At 38.9% G+C, this 20,404-nt stretch overlaps 1 protein-coding gene across 2 annotated transcripts in view; it reads right to left on the reverse strand.

Annotated features, from left to right (window-relative positions):
• ern2 (endoplasmic reticulum to nucleus signaling 2) overlaps positions 1 to 20,404 on the reverse strand; it is a 94,872-nt gene that overhangs the window by 4,888 nt on the left and 69,580 nt on the right. Inside the window, exons 13-22 of one of the 2 annotated variants that reach the window (XM_088007684.1) lie at positions 17,136 to 17,324; positions 12,700 to 12,853; positions 12,420 to 12,524; positions 12,182 to 12,269; positions 11,065 to 11,254; positions 10,894 to 10,990; positions 7,028 to 7,227; positions 4,492 to 4,639; positions 1,786 to 1,913; positions 1,562 to 1,685 (exon numbers count right to left, since the gene is read on the reverse strand). In XM_088007684.1, the coding sequence (XP_087863810.1) occupies positions 1,562 to 1,685; positions 1,786 to 1,913; positions 4,492 to 4,639; positions 7,028 to 7,227; positions 10,894 to 10,990; positions 11,065 to 11,254; positions 12,182 to 12,269; positions 12,420 to 12,524; positions 12,700 to 12,853; positions 17,136 to 17,324 (1,423 nt within the window). Of the gene's footprint in view, positions 1 to 1,561; positions 1,686 to 1,785; positions 1,914 to 4,491; positions 4,640 to 7,027; positions 7,228 to 10,893; positions 10,991 to 11,064; positions 11,255 to 12,181; positions 12,273 to 12,419; positions 12,525 to 12,699; positions 12,854 to 17,135; positions 17,325 to 20,404 lie in introns of both variants that reach the window. The other variant, XM_088007390.1, reaches the window with a different exon arrangement.

The following is a 20,404-nucleotide window of genomic DNA, read 5'->3' on the forward strand; positions in this document are numbered from 1 at the left end:
AGTTCACCAGGTGTTTTTGCTATTGGCTAGTCTGAAGGAGCCAAGTGGGGGAGGGCTGCTCGGTAAGGTGGAACCTCGGCTTGAAGACTGCAGCTCTGAAGAGCAGCTGCGCTTTGAAGGTAGCGTTTCATCCACCCAGGCTGAATGGCTGTCATGGAGATTAAAGGATTTCTCAAACATGCCTATAAGAATCAAGGCAACACTCCAGATATGTTTTTGATGAGGAGATAACATTATAACATCAAGTAAAGCTAAAAACAAGTCAAGTAATACTGCCACTTTAAACATTTTTTCCCCAATTTTGTGAGATTATAACCACAAGCTTCAATGGATTTTACATGACAGACAAACACAAAGTAGCATAAAATTGTAAATGGTTTTCAGAAAGAACCTGGTCTGGGTTTTGAAAACAGCACAGGGGATTGTGGGAACTCCACTCCCACAAAGGGCTTCAGTATAAGTAGGCTAGATGTATCTCTGTGGATCCCACCCACCACCAGACCTCCAACCCTCCCACCGTTTCTACTGCCTCTGTTCTATCAGATAGCCATACGCTGTCAGGATAGCATACATGCAGTTAGTACGCATGCCCGCGCATGCGCATTAAGAAGTCCAACCGTCAGTGGAGTTGTCAGTTCAGCATACGCAACAAGTTATGACGAAAATAAGTAATTAAATTGTTTATAATATCATATAATATGATAACTAGATAGATATACATGCATTGTCGTGGTTTCAAAGTGTATTTAAAGCAGGTCTGACTCCAGCTGCAGTCAACTACAACACACGCCCTTGTAAAACTCATTAACCTACTTAACCGCTAAGTCAGGATGCCATACAGCTGTTCATAACAAAGTGTATGATGATCTACATCATGATTCTATGTTGCTGATTAAATAAAATCATATGGTAATGACAGCGTATACATGTCTGAGCTAAGCGTATGACTATCTGACAAAGTATGCTGATCTGACAGAACACCTCCTCCGACACAGTGGTACTGGGACATAAAATCACACAGGACCAGACAGGAAAACTGCTTCTTCCCCAGAGCTGAGAATATCAAAACACATCTCCCCCCCGTCAGGACTCCCCCAGCAGCCGCCGCACACCATGACTTTCTGTACATAATTATGCTACACACCTGCACATACTAGTCTAGTACATTAACCTTGGTGTTTTATAGTTTGTTTATTTATAACATATGTGCCTCTTGAGATGTAGCGTTGACAAAAAAATCTTATGTGAGAACACATGAGGACAATAAAGGAATCCTGAAAGCATGGAGAACAATCAATATCGATCAATATCAATAAAATACAATTAAGTTTAATGAGTGCATTCTCTAGTGGTACAACTGTACTAAATACAACTGGTGCATTGAAGTAGCAGAGATGCAGACGGCCTAATATACAGAGGCAGCTGATTTCACAGCTGAGGAGAAACAGCTGGGAAGCATCTGACACTTCTGGTTTGAGGACAATTCAATACATTTGGTCAGCAAATCCCAAAGAAATACATGGCATTTATGGTGTATAAAGACTTTTGCATGGTACTGCACCTGTTTGCAGAGGGACAGAGATGTGCATCCTCCAGTTGGTTCGGACCACTGATCTGCCTGCAGTCTCCAGTCTGACCACAATCGGACTCTCCGCCGGCTCCTTCTCTATGCGGTCGCTGACGTCCTTTCAACAGCAAGCACAGGACAATCCTGAGCGTAAAGGAAGCAGACACCTCTATTGATAACAAAGCTGCTTTGTGATTGGTGGAAAAGTTGTGAATCACCTGGAAAAAGAGCAGCTGCTTCTCAGGGCTCCAGAAGAACGGATGTTTGAGCACACAGGCAGTGGAGGGCCGGGACTCTGCATCAGCGCTGATCATTTGCTCAATCAGGTCCTTTGCTATGACATCATCTAACAGAGCGAGACACAAGAGTGATATCCAGGTTTGTAAAATCTTTGGTTAAATATGGGTTCATTAGAACTGAGGGACTGACTGATTTTAAAGTCACTATTGGTCATTGTTTTGCAGGAAGAAATTGTGCCCAAGATATTGCCTGAGCTTCTAGCTTTTAGAGTAGACGGCGCTTGTTAAAAATAAAGTCAACTCAAGATTTTCAGTATGAGCGTGTGATACAAGTTACTTAACTGCGCTAATTTAAGTACAACTTATTTAACAAAAAGTAAGCCAAAGTGTAAAAGCAGTGTGTTAGACAGGAAATGTATCCTGACAGTTGAAACAGGAATAAGGAGGTTGAGTTGTTTTAAATCCAACAGTCCTGACTAACTGATCACCAGCCTCTGTAAAATCACAGGTTGTTCCTACTAAATGAGAGGAGAAAGACATTAACAACGATCTGAGAATAGGTAATTACTGCTGTCGAATGTAAAAATCAGTATTTCACACAATTTAAAATTAATCCAAGCACCGATTTTTCATGAATGAAAAATATTTAATACAATTATTAGAGGCCATATTCTACATTTTTAAGGTTACAGTTTATGAATCATCAGAAAAAGTTGAAACAATTAGGAAGAACGTACTAATTAAAAACACTAAGTCATGCAGTTTCTCTGCAATAAGAACTGAGTTCAGTCGAAGTTTGAACTCATAGTGAAACTAACAGTAGGGAGAAAGAGTAACTCCTGGAATACATCCTGCTAAAAGTGCAGCAAACTCAACACATTTAACATGGTACAACTGTACTAAATACAACTGGTGCATTAAAGTAGCAGAGATGCAGTCTGCCTAATATACAGAGGCAGCTGATTCCACAGCTGAGGAGTAACAACTGGGAAGCATCTGACACTTCTGGTTTGAGGACAATTAAAAAAAAATACATGGACATTTATGGGTAATATTCCAGGTTTATGAAGACTTTTGCATGGTACTGCACTTTTTTACTTTTTGAGTTTATTCTGCTTACACAGTTTTTCCCTGGACTGGCCAAACAAAAGGGGAGATGATCTGTTATATTGTTACCTCCCAAAAACAACGGCCAAGTCTTTTATTGCTTAAAACATCTTTTGGCAGAAAACTTCTAGACCATTATTTTAGGAAGGTGATGATATTGGAGTGGGACATATTTGGAGAAAGCAGAGCACCTCATATCAGCTGCCAAGCACAGTGATGAAGGGATGATAATATGGGCTTGTTTTGCAGCCATGACTGTGCATCTGATAGTTTTTAAGTCAATCATGATGTTCTTCCATTCTTCTTCTTTTCTTTTCCCCTAAAGCGTTTTTCCCTTTAGGGGTCGCCACAGCGAGTCATCTGTCTCCATGTAACCCTATCTTCCGCATCTTCTTCTCTCACACTAACTACCTACATGTCCTCTTTTACTCCATCCATAAATCTCCTCTTTGGTTTTCCTCTAGGTCTCTTTCTCAGCATCCTTCTACCGATGTATTCAGTGTCTCTCCTCTGTACATGTCCATTCCTCAGGCATCCTCTCACTCTCTAGGATCTCATTGAATAGCCTTGTCCAAAACTGTACTGCTGGCTCTCCTAGGACTTCCATACCTCCACAACTGCCTTTCCAGTCTTCATCCTTTTCAATGCCTTCCTGACTTCATCCTTACTAATCTTTGCTACTCCCTGATCCACAGGAGCAGCTTCTTCTCCTCTTTGTTCTCTCTCATTTTCTTCATTCATCAACTTTTCAAAGTACTCCTTCCATCTTCTTATCACACTTTTTGCATCTGTCAGTAGAGTTCCATCTTGGTCCTTAATCACCCTAACCTGTTGTACATCCTTCCCATCTCTATCTCTCTGCCTCGCCAACCTGTATAAGTCCTTCTCTCCCTCCTTACTCTCCAGCCTATTATACAAGTCAGTATATGCACCTTGTTTGGCCTTAGCTACCTCTACCCTCACTTTTCGCTACATCTCCCTGTACTCTTGGTGTGAGGACTCTCTTCAGTCCTCACATTGTCCCACTTTTTCTTGACTGCTCTCTTTCTATGTACCAATATTTGCACTTCCTTATTCCACCACCAAGTCTCCTTGTCAACTTTCCTTCCAGAATACATACCTAGTACTCTCCTACCTGTCTCCCTGATAACATGAGCAGTAGTTGGCCAGTCATCTGGAAGCATGTTCTGGTCACCCAGAGCTTGTCTCAACTTCCCCCTGAAAGTCACACAACATTCTTCCTTTTTCAGCTTCCACCACTTTGTCCTCGGTTCTGTCTTTGCCCTTTTCACCTTTCTCACCTTCAGAGTCATTCTACACACTACCAAAATGTTCTTCCATTACTAAATAAACAAAAAGAAAATCAAGTAATCAAGTAAGAAAGTAAGAAACTTGATGATGTTACTTGAAACTGCATAGTTTCAAGTAAGAAACTGTCCAACATTAGTTATGCAACAGAAATATAAACCACATCATAGTAAATGTGAGAGATAAAAAACAATGAGCCAAAAGATTGAACGTGAGATTCTTTGTCTCATTTTAAACAACTTAAGGATATAAGTGAAAAGCTGCCCTCACCATGAATGTCATCCATGAAGTGTGAGAGTGAGTACTCTCCTGAAAGGATGTTGATCTGCCGTCTCAGAGCCTCGCCAAAAGGATGCTGCCCTCTGCTGACTACATAGTAGAACACACAGCCTGCTGAGAACACATCCACCGCTGATGTCTGGAAAAATGGTAGGAGGAACAAGTGAATCTCAAAAAAACAAAAAAAGCACACCTGTCAGATGTGGAAGATACAAAACTAAATAAGTCTTGGGTTGATAAAGCTTACTATTTATCACATTGTTCTGGTAGGAAAAGGGGCAAACTTTACTGAAATGTTAGTGTATAAACACTAACATTTGTTCCATCAGCTGTTCCATCAGTTATCCCATTTATGTTGGTAAATGGGATAACTGATGGAACAGCAGTATCATTTATAAATGTATATGCTCAAAATGAAGATGCACCAGGATTTATTAAGTGAGTTTTCAATATGATTGCAGAGTACAGCTCCAGCTTACTGATTATGGTGGGAGATTTTAATTGCATAATGTCGCATCTAGATAGCCATTGGTCCAACTCATTAGGGACAATGATGATATTAAAGGGGTTGTGATTGGCACAGAGGAACATAAAATATCTCTTTACGCAGATGATGTTCTTCTGTATTTGTCCAATCCTACATCAATACTGCGTTTGAAAGGAATGATTTCTGTTTATGAGTATTTTTCAGGCTATAAAATAAATATTGATAAGACAGAGGCAACAGATGTCAATAGCAATATTCCACTAGGGGTTAAACAACAAAGTGGATTTTAGGTGGCCTAAAGAGCGTGTCAAATGCCTAGGCATGAATATTCCTCTTTCATTGAATGATTTGTATCATGCCAAATACAATAAAACGCTGTAGATAATTAAGAAGGACCTTCAAATGAAGGTCAGCGTTGCCTTTGTCCTTCCTCTGTCCACATTGAAACCATTTGCATGAATCTGTTACCCAGATTTTATTGTATTTGTTCCAGATGTTACCGATTGGAATACCAAAATTCACATTTGCTGATTAGAATAAAATGATATCAAAATTTATATGGCAGAGCAAGCGCCCTCACATAAAATAGAAAATGCTACAGAGAAGCAAGACAGAAGGGATCTCAACTCCCTGTTTTAAAATATTCTTTTTGGGCAGCACAGTTAAAACCTTTAATTTTGTGGGTCCAACAGGATTCTCAAACAAGATGGCTGAGCATTGAGCCATTGCTCTGCATCGTTAAATGTATTTCCATTTTTAAATATTCCAATAAAGGAACTGCCATTGTGGACTAGAACCACAATTAACATTTGGAGCAAAGTACTAGTTGCTTTTAAGTTACCAAGAGGTTCACTCCCAATTTCTTAGACAAAACTTTTTCAAAATGGGCTGAACAGGGACTTACATTTCTTCATCAGTTATTCGACAGGGGCAACCTTATGTCATTTGAAGAGTTGAGTGGGCATTTTCATCTGATGTGATTTCTTTAAATATTTACAGTTGTGTTATTTTTGTCTACACACAGGAAGTGGGAAAAAGTACAAAACCCCACACCAATAGAGAACCTCCTAATTCATTTCCAAAAAGGGGAAGTGGGTAAGAAACTGATAAAGTTAAACGTGTTTCTGTCAATGAACCTTAACGAACCCACTTGGACAAAACAAAGATAGGAGGCAGAGACGGCCAAAATTATTTCTGACGAAACATGGGAAGGAGTTTGAACCGAGGAACATCAAGTTACAAACTCAAATGTGTGGTGAGAATATAAATGAAAAATTATTAGTAGATATTTCAGCACCCCAGAAGTAGTTGCTAAGATAGATCCTAAAGTACCAAGCTTGTTTTGGAGAAACTATTGCTTAGCAGTCCCCAATCATACACACATTTTTAGTCACGCCCCAAACTACAAAACTTTGAGATGAGGTGTACAAGGCTACATATAAACTATATCTTTCAGGAGGTTATATCTCCAGGATGTAACAGGTGCATCACTCTGTATCCCAGCTGGTTTGTAAGGACAGGACAAAGCATAAATATTAAATATAAATATTAATAAATAAATATTCTTTCATAAATAGTCTTTTTACAGCAGCCCTGAAACACATTACAATCAAGTGGATGCAATTAGAACTGCCCTCCTACACCACATTTGTTCAAAAAGTAAGGGAATTGTACCAAATGGAAAAGATAATATACTTATTACTTATTAAGACTTCAAAAAGCTACTTTTAGTCTAAGAGGGGGGCCAACAGAAGCTTTATTTATGTAAATAAGTCCAACAAATTTGGCTTTTGGTGTGTGGTGCCAAGCTATGCCATCCAAAGTGAATCCTTATTTTAGCAGGGTGATGCTGAAATCACAAAAGGGATGCTGAAATTGTAAAATGTTATGCTGAAATGTTTAAGCTGTGGAAAAACTTCCACACTGTTAACTATTGCTGATGTATGGCTGTGTAATTGCTCTGTAAAAAATTATTAAAATTAAACTTCTAAAAAAAAAAACAAAGACAGGGAATATAAATTCAGGTTCAGTTTTTCCTACAGGCTTGTTTCCAGGCGTCTCTCGCAGCACTTCCGGAGCTATCCAGCCTTCAGTTCCTGGTATTCCAGAGCGCAGCGAAAAGCTGCTCCGACCATCTGGGATCTTCTTACACAGTCCAAAGTCTGAGATGAGTGCTCGGACTTCACCCAGAGCATTTGGCCCAGAGAGGAGAATGTTTCTGGGCTTGAGGTCACGATGGACTTCATAAGGAAAAGACGGAGGAACTTTAATTTGCAACAACAACAAAATATTTCTTAAAGCTGTAGTATGTAACTTTTATAAAAACTGTGTTTTTTAAATATTTGTAAAAATTGTTACCATGTTGTGACAGTATATGAGATAGATAATCTGTGAATAGACTGACCTCCTGCCTGACCTACTATTGTCATCTTAGCACTGTTAATCAACCTTGTGAATGCACTGCTGCTCTGTCATGATTCATGTTCTGTCATATCCATGACAGAACATGAATGCTGTCCATGCTGTGTTTAGTCACTCATTCAGCTCACCTGTCATGCCTGATTGCTTACCTGTTCCACCTGGGTCCTGCCCTGTTCAAACACCTCAGCCTCTGCCCCCTTGCCAGATTATCGACAGCCATGAGCCAGTAGAGATCCAGTGTTTCCTTCGAAGTCTTCAGTGTCTCTACGGCCCTTTTCTGCCCACGGATTTACCCCTTGCCAAGCCCTTCACAGATCCCTTCTGTTTTGGATTTCTGCACCCTGACCCAAGCTCTGCCTTAAGACCACTGAGTATTGCCTGCTCCTCCAGCTAAGTTTGCTCTCTCTGTCCTCCTGTGTATCACCTCAGCCTGATTATCGTCAGGCTGACCTGATGATAATCAGGTCACCTCAGCCTGATGTCCCTGGATGTTGCTTTTCAGATCTTTATGGAGATCTCTTTGATTCATTGCTTCCACAGAAGCCTGTTCACTCTGGTTACCTACACCTCCCTGTTATCAAACCCTGTTCTTCTGTTCTACCCAACCACTGCTCTACAAGTTTGTGAAGCTGAACATTTCACAGCTGGTGATACATGTGTATCACCAGCTTTCTCCCCTCTCTTCTCAGAGCTGTTTAATTACCTCGGCCTGAGGTACAACCAAAATTCGAAACTAAAATTAAACTTTTTTCCTTTGAGTACTCCTGTGTGTGGTTGAATTTCTGGGTCCCCACAAAGTGTCCAATGTGTTAATGCTGGAGAAACAACTTATTGCTGCAAGAAAATGGTTATTGGTGGCTATGCTAACTAGCATTCTTCTGCTGCCAGGAAGAAGCTGCAGAGAGCTAGTGGGGGAGAAAACGGGGTAGGAGCAGTGGCACATGAGATTGAGACTGACGGTGATCTGCCTCCTGGATCTAATTGTTTCTAGTTGGTACTGCGAGAAGGCAGAGGAGCTAAATATATATATATATATATATATATATATATATATATATATATATATATATAATTTTTTTTCTCTCCCCATGTTCAGTCTAATACCATACTGTCACCACATGGTGATGGTTTCAATAAATATTTAATACTGCAGCCATAGGCGTAGGAAGCGGGGGGGACGGGGGGGACATGTCCCCCCCAATATTGGAGAGAGTCACATTCGCCCCCCCAATAATTTCACCGCTGTTGCGAAGAATTTTAAAATCTTCCACTCGCGTGCTTTTATTTTGAAGGCGCACAATAGCGAATTCAGCAGAGCGCTTCCTGCCCCTCCCCCCTCTGAACGGCTCAGAGTAAAGGCAGCAGCAGACGGAGTCAGAAACTCCGTTTGGATACGGAGGTAAACTGTCTGTCAGGAATGTTGCCATGAATATCGCTCGTTTATAACATCTTGTTGTCAGTTTACTTTCATATATAGAACTAAATCTTTTAGGTTAAGGCGTTTTAATTCTGGGATAGTCACATGTCCAAAATTTTACTGCTAACTTTGTTTAAAAGTTAGCTAGTCTAGTCACAATGATTTAGAATGAGACCGAAACAGCAAAATGAGCCTTTTCATTATTTAAAGTGAGCAACACCTGATCATACTCGACCACTTAACATGTATTTATATATTATATTATATTATATTATTTAGATATTTAGGAGAACAGCAGTGCTAGAATGATGTTGAAGAAAGGTGAAGAAGCTCTGGTGAGATCTTCATTTAGTTTACTGAAATATGTATTAACTGTTCTTAATTTTTAAATAAGCTAAACTATTTTATTATGAGTGGAGCAGGTCAGGAAAGACATAAGAGAGCCAGGTGGAGTTTCAGTGTAAAGATATAAAAATTATATTAATTATATTAAAAATTATATTACAGGAGACAATAAAAAAGGAGAGGTTTAAAAATAAATTAGTGAAAATTTTTGCTACACAGTAAATAGAGTTGAGATGTATAATAATGTATACATCTGAAAATTAAGTTGTTTAAATTCTCGTTCTGTATGATAAAAACATACTTTTTATATTTAGTTCACATTCTGACATTACTAAAGTGTCTGTTGTAAATACATGAATCCATGCAGGAACATCAGGCTGCAGAGAGTCAGAGGGAGGCAGAGACAGAAACACATATCCATAAATATTTTAGTTAAATGTTTGCGGCTGAAAATGACAGGAGAAAAAAAAACATTTAGTCTTTTTGCCTCAGTGTTTTTCATGGATCTTTGGTAAGTTACTGAATGCAGGGCTGGAAAGTGAGACTGAGTTAACAGTGAGGAGCTAAGGGTCTGTTAGACGTGAAAAGTATAATTTTTGTTTATTTTGTAGATCAAACTGCTGCACTGATGTAGAGAGATGTTAAAGACGAACAAAACTTTAGATTTTATTTTTGTTGGTCAAATTGCTGTATTGAGTTTAAAACTGCCGAGTCCTATTTTATGAGCTGTTTTCTACTTTGGTTTTAGAAAGAGGTAGAACCTGCTCAATTACCAGTCAATTTATATCAATGCATTTTGACCAATAATCAAATGTCTTTTGACCAATAAAATAGAATCTGGTAGCCTGCCTGTGCTACCAGATTATGTAGCTTGCTAGTTGTGAGGCAAATGCTAAAGTGAGTGTTCATCCTGGAATGACAGTCATTATACTGCATAACTTTAATCTGATTATTGGATTGTAAATAGTAACATGTTAGAATACTTGTTACTGAAACAAGGGTCAGATTAGAGTAATGCATTACTGATGTGTTGATGGCATCAGGCACATGCAGAGGGAGGGGCTGGGGGGGCTTGAGCACCTGCCCCTTTTGCTCCTTGCCCCCAAGTGCCCTTTTGGTCAAACTTTTTCTTTTTTTTTTGGTCTTATTTTCTAAGCCCTCTTCTGACACATAATAACGTACTAAAATTATTTGTTGTTTACATTTTTAATAGTTTAGTTCTGTAAAGACAAAATATGTCTGGTGGTTTAGCTCTGATTTACATATCTTGCTAAATTGCAGGTTTGAATATGGCAAAACTTTCTTATAACAAAATAGACCTGCAGAAAGAAATTACTAATAAAATATCTTACATATGCATAGCTGTATGCTCTATATAGAGATTTTCCTTAGCTTTGATTGTATATCTCACAATTTTGTAAATTATCATTGTTTATTAAACTCTGAAAGCTTTGTGGCTTTGTTAATATTCTGTCCTAGAAGGCGGTTAGATGTGTCCTTTTTTTTTTGAGCACCTGCCCCTTTAGTGGCCTCTGCACGGCCCTGGATGGCATAATTGTTTGACAATTCTGCTCAAGCTGTTTACTGATCTGTCAGGTTTCCGATATGCGTCCCCCCCAATGACAGACTCGTTCCTACGCCCTTGACTGCAGCTATAAGATGTGGATTAGAAATATTACACTTTGAAATGCTAATATGAGCACAAAATGAATCCATTTCAGACCTATATTGAGTGAATGCAGATGAGAAAGGCCACACATGGTTTGCTCCAGAAGAGTTATATTATCCAGCTCAGGAAAGCAAGAGGAATCCTCCACATACTGCAGAGAACACAGTCAGATACATGAATTCTTGGTATAGGGATGCATGAAACATTCTGTTGGGCAGTGCTGACCTGCTGCAGAGTCACAGCACATAGCTCAATGGCAATGTAGGTGAAGAGGCGGTCTCTCTCTGTGCAGAAGTATCGGATGACGTTGGGGTGTGTGTCAGATTCTCGGAGAAGCTGCACTTCTCGTTCGGCTACCTCAAAACACTCAGGCAGGATTCTCTTTACAGCAATGTGCCGTCCGTCGAACCTGCCCCTAAAGTTCAAGACAATATTTATCTGAAAAAATATAGAATAAACTAACACACAATATGAATAAAGATTCAGATTTATCATTTTGTTATTTGATCCTAAAGTTATATAGTGTCTTGGAAAAGTATTCATTCTCCTTTTTCAACATCAAGTCACATTACAAACTTCAAAGACTTAATATCATTTTCCAAGCTTTGCCATGATGATCCTCATTGGGATTTTCCTTTGAACTTTGACCAGGTCTACCCATTCTAATCATTCTACTTCTGGTGATTTTCCTGCTGGGAGGTGAACCTCCACACTCAAGTTTTTTTCAGGCCTTTGACATATTTTCTGAAAGAATTTATTTTGATCCATTCATATTTTAATCAACTCTGACCATCTACCTTGTTCCAGCTAAAGAAAAGAATCACAGGGGTGCAGCGTTTGCGCAGGAGATAGACCCACGTATGAATGTGTCAGTCCTTGATGTGTCAGTGACACTTTATGTCCTCTTTCCCCCCATTTCCTCCCTGACTTGTCTGCTTTGTTTATTGATCTTCATGAGGCTCTTTTTCTTCTAATGTTCTCTAACAAACCTTCATGATCTTCAAAGAACAGCTACATGTGTCCTGAGACTAAATTACATTTATTATGTGACTGCACAAGGCAGTTGGCTGCAGTGGACTTTGTTTCAGGGTATCACAGTAAAAAGGGGTTGAATACAAATGCATGCCATACTTTTCAGATTTTGCAAGGCTCTACTTTGTGCTGGTCTCACATAAAATCCCACTTAAAAATATATAGAAGAATATAGTTCTAATCTGACAAATGTGAGAAGATCAAGAGATATAAATATATTTACAAGGTGTCCTATATTCTCCAGTTATAGTAAGTACTTAAATTTTAATGATTTGTTCAATAACCAGAAAGGATTCTTGATGTATTTTACCTAAAGACAAAGGTTCCAGCTGTTCCATGTCCGAGTACATCAGTTGGTGTAAAGGAGATTTTTCCTACCAGCACTTCATTGTCAATTTCTTCTGAAAGAGGTCCAGAAGAAAAATGACTGGATATTCAAATAACAATAATTTATCACTCATTAAAGCATTCATTCTCATTAAATATTGGTTAAAGAAGTTTTATGTATGTTATAATGAAGAAAATAATGAGACTGTTTCATGCCTCACCAGTTGAAGGTTTTTGATCAACCAAGTCATTTTTATCTGACTCTGATGTTCTTCTGTTGTGATGCTGAATATTAGATGAAATATCATTTGATGCAGTCGGAAAATCTAACAGAGAAGATCAAAAATATCAAAAATAATATCAAAATATTAATTTAGGGAGGGAAAAAATTACTCAAAATTACTAATTTTATTAAAGAATTGAGCTGGCTCTTATTTTTAAAATAAAAGTAAAAAACATCACTAGTAAAGACAAGCACAGAAACCTTTGAAAGTGCCTTACCACTTGTGATGGTTGGCTCAGTGGACATACTCCTGTCTGCAGAAACCAAAGTGACTGGTTGAAGATTTGTCTGCATGCTGGTCTGCATTTGCTGAAGGCGAGACTGCAAGACCTCCTCCAGCTGCCTTTGAGCTTTCAGCTGCTGGGCTTTACGCTGCAGAAAAAGCCATGGAAACCGTTCACGTCAGAGCAGAATTCGAATTCAGGTTCGAACCCAGACACCAATATGTACCTCTGTACAGGAATTTATATATTTTAGCTGTAATGTTCAAAGAGTTACTGTACTGTTTGTGTTAAATTTCATGGCTAACTGCTGACGAAGTGTACATGGGACCAGGTAATGACGCACATAAAGCAGAGGGCTTGGAGACACATGTTGGGCTGTACCTCGTTTTGAGGTTGTTTTTTTTGGCTCACTGTTCTGTGCCGCAGGATTAGGTGTTTACAATGAACAATGGAAAGAAAGCTTTGCTGGAGTTGAGAAGATTGCATATTGTAATCCTGTTTATGCTCCTCCATTGTGGGTATGAGGAACTTGGCAGAAGATGTGATCAAAAACCCTCAGCACTAGAGGAGAAGAAAATGCACTTGCTATTCCAAAGCACACCGTGGATGCAGACTGGCTTTTATATTTTATATGCCATGCATTCAAGCTCTCCTTGGAAATAATATATTGAGCCAGTTGGAGGGTCTTTTCTTGTTTTCAAAGGGGTGTCAAACGTACGGCCCGTGGGCCGGAACCGGCCCGCCGAACGATTTAGTCCGGCCCGGGGGCTAAATGCATTATCATTATTCATGAAAAAACATACTTCGTTTAATTGAAAATCTGCAGTTCCTATACTGTCCACGAGGGGCGCTGTGTTTTATTCAGAGCACACAACATGATGCAACACTGCAGCGGAACTAACAGCAGATGGCAGCACTGAGCTTCAGGTTCTGTAAACAAGTTTGATTCTATGCTTTACCAGCTTTTTATTTTGGCCCTGTCAACCTCATATTTCTCGTGCATGCTAACATACATACATGTTATGTATGCAAATTTTTCTATATGTATGCATTTTATGCATCAACAAATGTACTTAATCAAATGTCTGTTTAAAACAGCTGACACTTAAGATTTCAAATGTGTGAAGCCAGATAATTTGTTCAAATTGCTTCCCAGATGTTGAAAATTGATTTTAAATCTTTTCTTAATTTTTGTCTGTTGTATTTTGTGATGCAGGACAGTGTTTTTAAGTTCCAAAAACTGTGAATAAATGTTTTGCAACATTGTACAATCACTGAGATCAGTTCTTATGCATAATGCACTTAAATAAATGCTTAACTGAGTAAAAGTATTGTTGAAATTGCAGATACCTTTCTTAAAACTGAGATTATTCATAATATATTTTGTAAAAGTGAAATTCGTTTAATATAAAAATCAACAACAAGTCCACTTTTATTGGTTCTATTTAATCTTGCAATGAGTTTACTTGTGTGGCCCCCTGCAGATCAGACTAAGCTGTATGCGGCCCCTAAACCAAAATGAGTTTGACACCCCACTCAGTAAGAGCAAACATAAAAATATCTCCCCCAGAATTGTAAGAAAAAAATGGATTTGATTGTACTTTTCAGTGTCTCCTTTACACAAAATCTGGACAAAACTTTTTTCTTGTATGGTGCACAAACAAGCAAACTAGGTGGGCGAGAGCCTGGTTACTAAACTAATACATGATGCAGTGAGAGGGGCCTATGACTCCTTTCCGGCAGTTCTACATCCGAGTTTCTTGTGAAATATCGAATCTCCTAGCCAAAGAAAACACTGTTCTTGTCTTTTGGGGTAAGAAAAAAAAATATAGAGAGGAAAAAGAAACATGCCTGTTCTTGCAGAATATGCACAATGCCTTCATGTTGATACCTGCAATTAATCTTAGTAACCAAGATGCTTAATAAAAGCAAAAACAGCCGAAACACTGAGTGCCTTTAAATCTAGACTTAAAACCCCACCAGTTGTTTTTGAATCATTATTATAAATGAAACATTAAAGCCGCAAGCGGAGTCGGCCCTTGCAGCTCGGCACCGCTCCAGCCTATTGGCGACTGCGAGGTTCCACCATTGCTGCCCGCTTGCCAATACAGTCACTCTTGCACAGAACCCACACCCGTCCGCTTTGGGGGTACACATCGATGGATTCAGCAGCGCTCCCCAATGATGCACAAAAAATCTAGTACAGATTGGCTGATGTAGTGAGGAGATATAGCTGATGGATTAACCTAGGGGGTGCAGTGGAGTCCAATTACAAATTAATGCTTTTTAGGGCTTTTTAGAGGTGACATGCACATACATATCCAGTTTGGTGCAAATGGGATGATGTATGTGTGATTTAGAGACGACCATATGCTTATGGCGAAGGGTTGAAATTAGCCATTTGGCCATGCCCACACAGTTCAGCCAGGATTGACAGAGTTCATCCTGTCATGTCATTTCAAAATGACATGACAGGATCAAACCCATATGAATCACAGAGTAAAAGTAAGACATACAGCATAAAAAACAGGTGACTTCCTGTCAGAAGTGGGCGGGACTGAGGTAAAATCATCAATTGACCATGACAATGTGATCAGGACTGGTTTGCAGTGAGACATAGGAAGTCTGATGCAGCTCTGATCTTGCATGTGGAAGTTATTGCACCTTGACGTTTGGTGGCAAATAGTCAATGTTTGACACTTAGCCACGCCCACATGCTTTGATGTACGAGAAATCTTTTGATAACTTTTGACCTTCAATTCCTCAGGAGTGTGCAGAGTGATTTTGAAGTCTGTATCTTAAAAGCTGTAAGACGAGTTTGATCAGATACAATGTTGATAAAAAAGAGAAAATTATGACTTTGATCCAAAATGGCCGACATACTGTTGGGTTTGGACAATGGCTCCAAGAGACTTTTTTGTAGGTCCTGACAAGATACACACGTGTACCAAGTTTCATAATTCTGGGCTAAAGCATGGCTTGGGGCTGATCATTTAAAATATTCTAGGGGGCACTGTAGAGAAATTAGGCCAAGCCCACCAACGATTCTTATGGATTCCTGTTGGGGGGTGGATAAGGATCAATCCTAGTGAGTTTGGTGCACTCGACTCAAAACTGGAATTTAGAGCCAAACGTATGGCAATGGTGTTACATGTCACTTCGCCACGCTGCCACGCCCACTTGCTCCATCAAAACCGATCAGAGTTGGAATCCACATCACACCAACATGTCTTCTGTCTCTGGACACAGACTCATGTTAATGAGGTCAAAGAGGTCAGATAGAGATCGATGACAGTAAAACATGACACTTCCTGTTCTCAGGGGGCGTGGCTTATGTGATGTCATCATTTGACCATTGGGTATTGAAGAGCACAGGATGATGATAAATCACTGAAAGTTAGGTGCCTCTGTGACTTTTTGTGTAAGAGATATAACAGTTTGGTGTTTCATGGTGACAAGGCGAACTTTGACCCCTGGTAACACCCCTTCAGCATGTACGAAAACTCACCGTTTTGATAACTTTTAATCGGCCATGCCTTATGGGAAGGTGCTACAACCTTCCCAATTTGAAGCCGATCGATCAAAATCTCTAGGAGAAGTTCGATCAAATGCAAAGGCTGTAAACGGCCAAAATGGGTTCAAAATAGGAACTTCAATCCAAAATGGCCGACTTCCTGTTCAACTTGCACGATGACATTAATTGTATTTTCTGTGCGTCTTTGGAGAGCTCTACAACTGTACCAAATTTCATATCTTTACAATGAAGTAAGGTCATAGCGGAGGGTCTTTTGAAAATTGCTGGGGGCCACTGTTGAGCCCTTTCTTGTGTGATTATTGCAACGACCTTAAAATATGTACATTTTTTGCAGTCCTGACACGTCTGCCAAATTTGGTGAGTTTTTGAATATGATAAAGCCCCCAAAAAGCCCCCTCTTTAGGGGGGCAGAAGCATAATAATAAGAAACGGTATGAAAACAATAGGCCTTCGTAGCGCTTCGCTGCTCGGGCCTAATTAATCAACATTCTGATGTGTAACAATGGCACTTGACAATTGTTGACTGTGTGTTCTATAACTTTGTATTTTATTATTATTGATGTAAAGCACTCTGAACTGCCTTATTGCTGAAAATGCTATAAAAATTAACTTGATTGATTGATGAAAGCAAATACAATAGTTGGACCGATAATGAGTGTACTTAAACTTCTTAGTGGAACTGCAATTTTAAATGATCCTCTTATAACAGTCAATTAGATTGTGTCAAATTAAAAACGCTAGATAAACAAAAGCAGGCAGAATATTTTGTCTCTTATGGAGAAACACCACAATCTGTTCTCTTTGGCACTCATTTTTCACCAGAGTAGCATGTAACCAACAAACATGCATCTTTCAAGACTTGTAAACAAATGCAGACCTTCACAGATGAACTCACAAGAGGAAAAGTGATCACAAAGGAGAGCCATCCTCCAACCAGAATGGTGAGAACAGCCAGCGTCAGACGGTCCTGGGTCAGGTAGATTGGCAGCACAGTGGCAGGTCTCTGGGTCTGCCCAGTGGTCTCCTCACTGACCCCTTCCTTCTTGGTGTTCTGGTCACTGTGGCTGCCAGAGACAGCTTGAAACTAAAACACAAAGACAGCAGATACATGATGAGGATAGATTTTAATCTTTCTTTTTAAAGTAATAGGACTTCTCCAAAGTACATATGCAGATAAAACCAGATTTTTACACACACCAAATAAAAGACACAGAAATATTTTTTCCTCACTATCTGAAGTTAAATCTGACCAAACTTTTCTTGCTTTAGTTTAGTTAGAATTATTTCAGTTTTTTTAGAATTTTTTTTGTAACTTTTCTCAAATTCAAAAGTTTGCATACCTTTGGTCAGTAACCAAAGGTACTGACCAAGTCGGTCAAACTGACTGGGGTCAAATCTTTTAATCTCTAAAAAATTTTCTCACTAAGTTTTCCAGCAAATAGGAATAATTTAGGTAACTCTAACTAATGCATGCTAACGCTGCTGTTGCTCTCCAGCCAAGTGAGCAGTTTGTAGATATATCTGTCTGGTTTTTACTATATTTAAGGTTGCCTAAATACAGTCATAGAAGACATTTGAAAAACAAAGTCTGCTGTATTTTTATTGCTCAAACACAACATGCGCATTTTCTGAAGATACTCAATTGCATATTCCTTGGGATCGGAATGCACTGTTTATAACTGTCAATATTGCAAAGCATGTTGCCCTTCATTTGTTTTTTTTTTATATTTCATCTTTGCATGAATCTACATGCTTCAATTGTTTCTCCTTTTGCTGTTGTAGCACCAGAGTTTACCCCGTTGTGAGATAATAAAACATGGTATATGATATTCTATTATAGTAAAATGGCTAGATGTCAGTTCTCTTATTAAATGGTTATGAACTATTAATTGTACAGGACATAAAAATGAACAATAAACCTGAAGAAAATAAGTGGTATTTTATCCATGGCTGTATGTCTGCATAAGTCTAAAACTTGCAAGTAATTACCTTTGTCTTTAATTTACACAACTATTCCAGTTATTTATAATTATTTATGTTTGGATGGTAAAAAGAAAAAAAAAGTGTTTAAAGTAAAATGTCTGTTTTAAATAATTCCTTCTGTGTATGTATTTCCACATTCATAACTCTGTCATTTATCTACTATAAGCTATAATATCCGATTACTTTTCCCAGGGACCAGAAGAAGAACATGGCTGACATGATGGTGAACGATGAGGAGAACCGGCAGAATAGCAGCTGGATCTCCTTCAGGATGAAGCAGCTACCAGCAAAGATGGCAGAGCAACAAGAAGAATTGAGGCAAACAAAAGAAGAAAAATAAATGCTATTGTGCTCTCAGTGAACAAAATCTCTTTTTTATACCCACGCCACACATTATTGTACATACTGTAGTTTGTATGGCATCAAGGTCCTAATACAATCCTCCCAAAAGATGTGAGGAGCGTTAGACAGAGTGAAAATAACATTTTATTATATAAATATTTAAATTTTCACTTAACATTGTAGATTTCCAATGAAGGTATGCAAACGTAAATACATTATTCAGCAAACCAAACATTTTGACATTATCAGGGTTGCTATTAACAAGAACCCAAAATACAAATCATGTTTGTTAATTTCTACTTTGTACAACTTCATTCTATCCACTCACTGTTTAGCTGTCTGCCTGGTGAATCTTCAATATAAGAAAGTGAGAAAATGTGTCCAAACTTAATTAGTGATAAATAAGACCCTAAGTTTAAACTTTTAAGCCCCCGATTAATTCTTAGTGACCAAAATGTGAAAACATGGAAGGTTTGATTAAATCTATAACCAGTCAGATTAGAAGGAATACAGCTTTATTTGTTCTCAGTATAACTTGGACATCAGATGAATCATAATTAAACGTACTGAGAAGTTAAAAACAACATATTGTTAATGCACGTCAGCTCTAAGAACATCAGCCACATTTTTTTAAAATTAGAAATATTTCATCAGCACACTGAGCTCATGTGATCCCTGCTTCAGAAAGGTGAAGGTGTCTGGACATCGTTAAGGTAAACACCGACCAGCAGTCAGGAAGACGGACACTGATGAGATCCTACAGCTCAGATGCTGCAGGAAGAACCACACTGATGGTCTGCAGTGGCAGTTTACCAACATCTAAAAACACATTGGAATATATTATGAACTTGCAGCGCCAACACGCAATTCGGACACTTTCAAGTTATTTGCAACACCCTGGCTAACATTAGCGCATATGGGGTTCCATTTGTATCAAAAATAAGTAGAAGTCATATGTGTAGATGTGTCGTTGCTATGTGTCGTTGGTCTATGTTGCATGTAGATGATGCATATGTAGATGTTGCAAATGCCTTTGCTGCATATGTGTTCGCTGCATATGTGTTTGCTGAATATGTAGATGTTGCATATGTCTATGTTGCATATGCGTTGGATAACCCAAGTTGTTATCAATGCTCCGTTCAGAAGCTGCATCACTGATGGTCTGGGGTTGCATGAGAACTGGTGGCCTGGGCAGCTTGCATGTCTGGAAAGGCCACATTATAGCAGAGAGCTATGTTCAGGTTCTAGAACAACATATGCTCCCATCTAGACGTCATCTCTTTCAGGGAAGACCCTGCATTTTTCACAAAGATAATGCCAGACTACATTCTGCAGCAATCACAACATCATGGCTACGTAGAAGAAGGATCCGGGTACTGAAATGTCCAGCCTGCAGTCCAGATCTCTCACCTATAGAGAACATTTGGCGCATCATAAAGAGGAAGGTGCAACAAAGAAGGCCCAAGACGATTGAACAGTTAGAGGCCTGTATCAGACATGAATGGGAGAGCATTCCTATTTCTAAACTTGAGACACTGGTCTCCTCTGTCCCCAGATGTCTGAGTGTTGTAAGAAGAAGGGGAGATGCCACACAGTGGTAAAAATGGCCTTGTCCCAACTTTTTTGGGATTTGTAGACACGTCATGAAAGTTTGAAACAACATATTTTTCCCTTAAAATGACACATTCTCTCAGTTTAAACTTTTAATCTGTGATTTGTGTTCTATTGTGAATAAAATATTAGATGTTGGCACCTCCACATCATTGCATTTAGTTTTTATTCACAATTTGTTTAGTGTCCCAACTTTTTTGGAATCCAGTTTGTAATTTGCACATTATT

This window comes from Poecilia mexicana, unplaced genomic scaffold (genome assembly GCF_051168715.1).
Source record: "Poecilia mexicana isolate PSO_F unplaced genomic scaffold, ASM5116871v1 scaffold_1, whole genome shotgun sequence".
Lineage (NCBI taxonomy): Eukaryota > Metazoa > Chordata > Actinopteri > Cyprinodontiformes > Poeciliidae > Poecilia > Poecilia mexicana.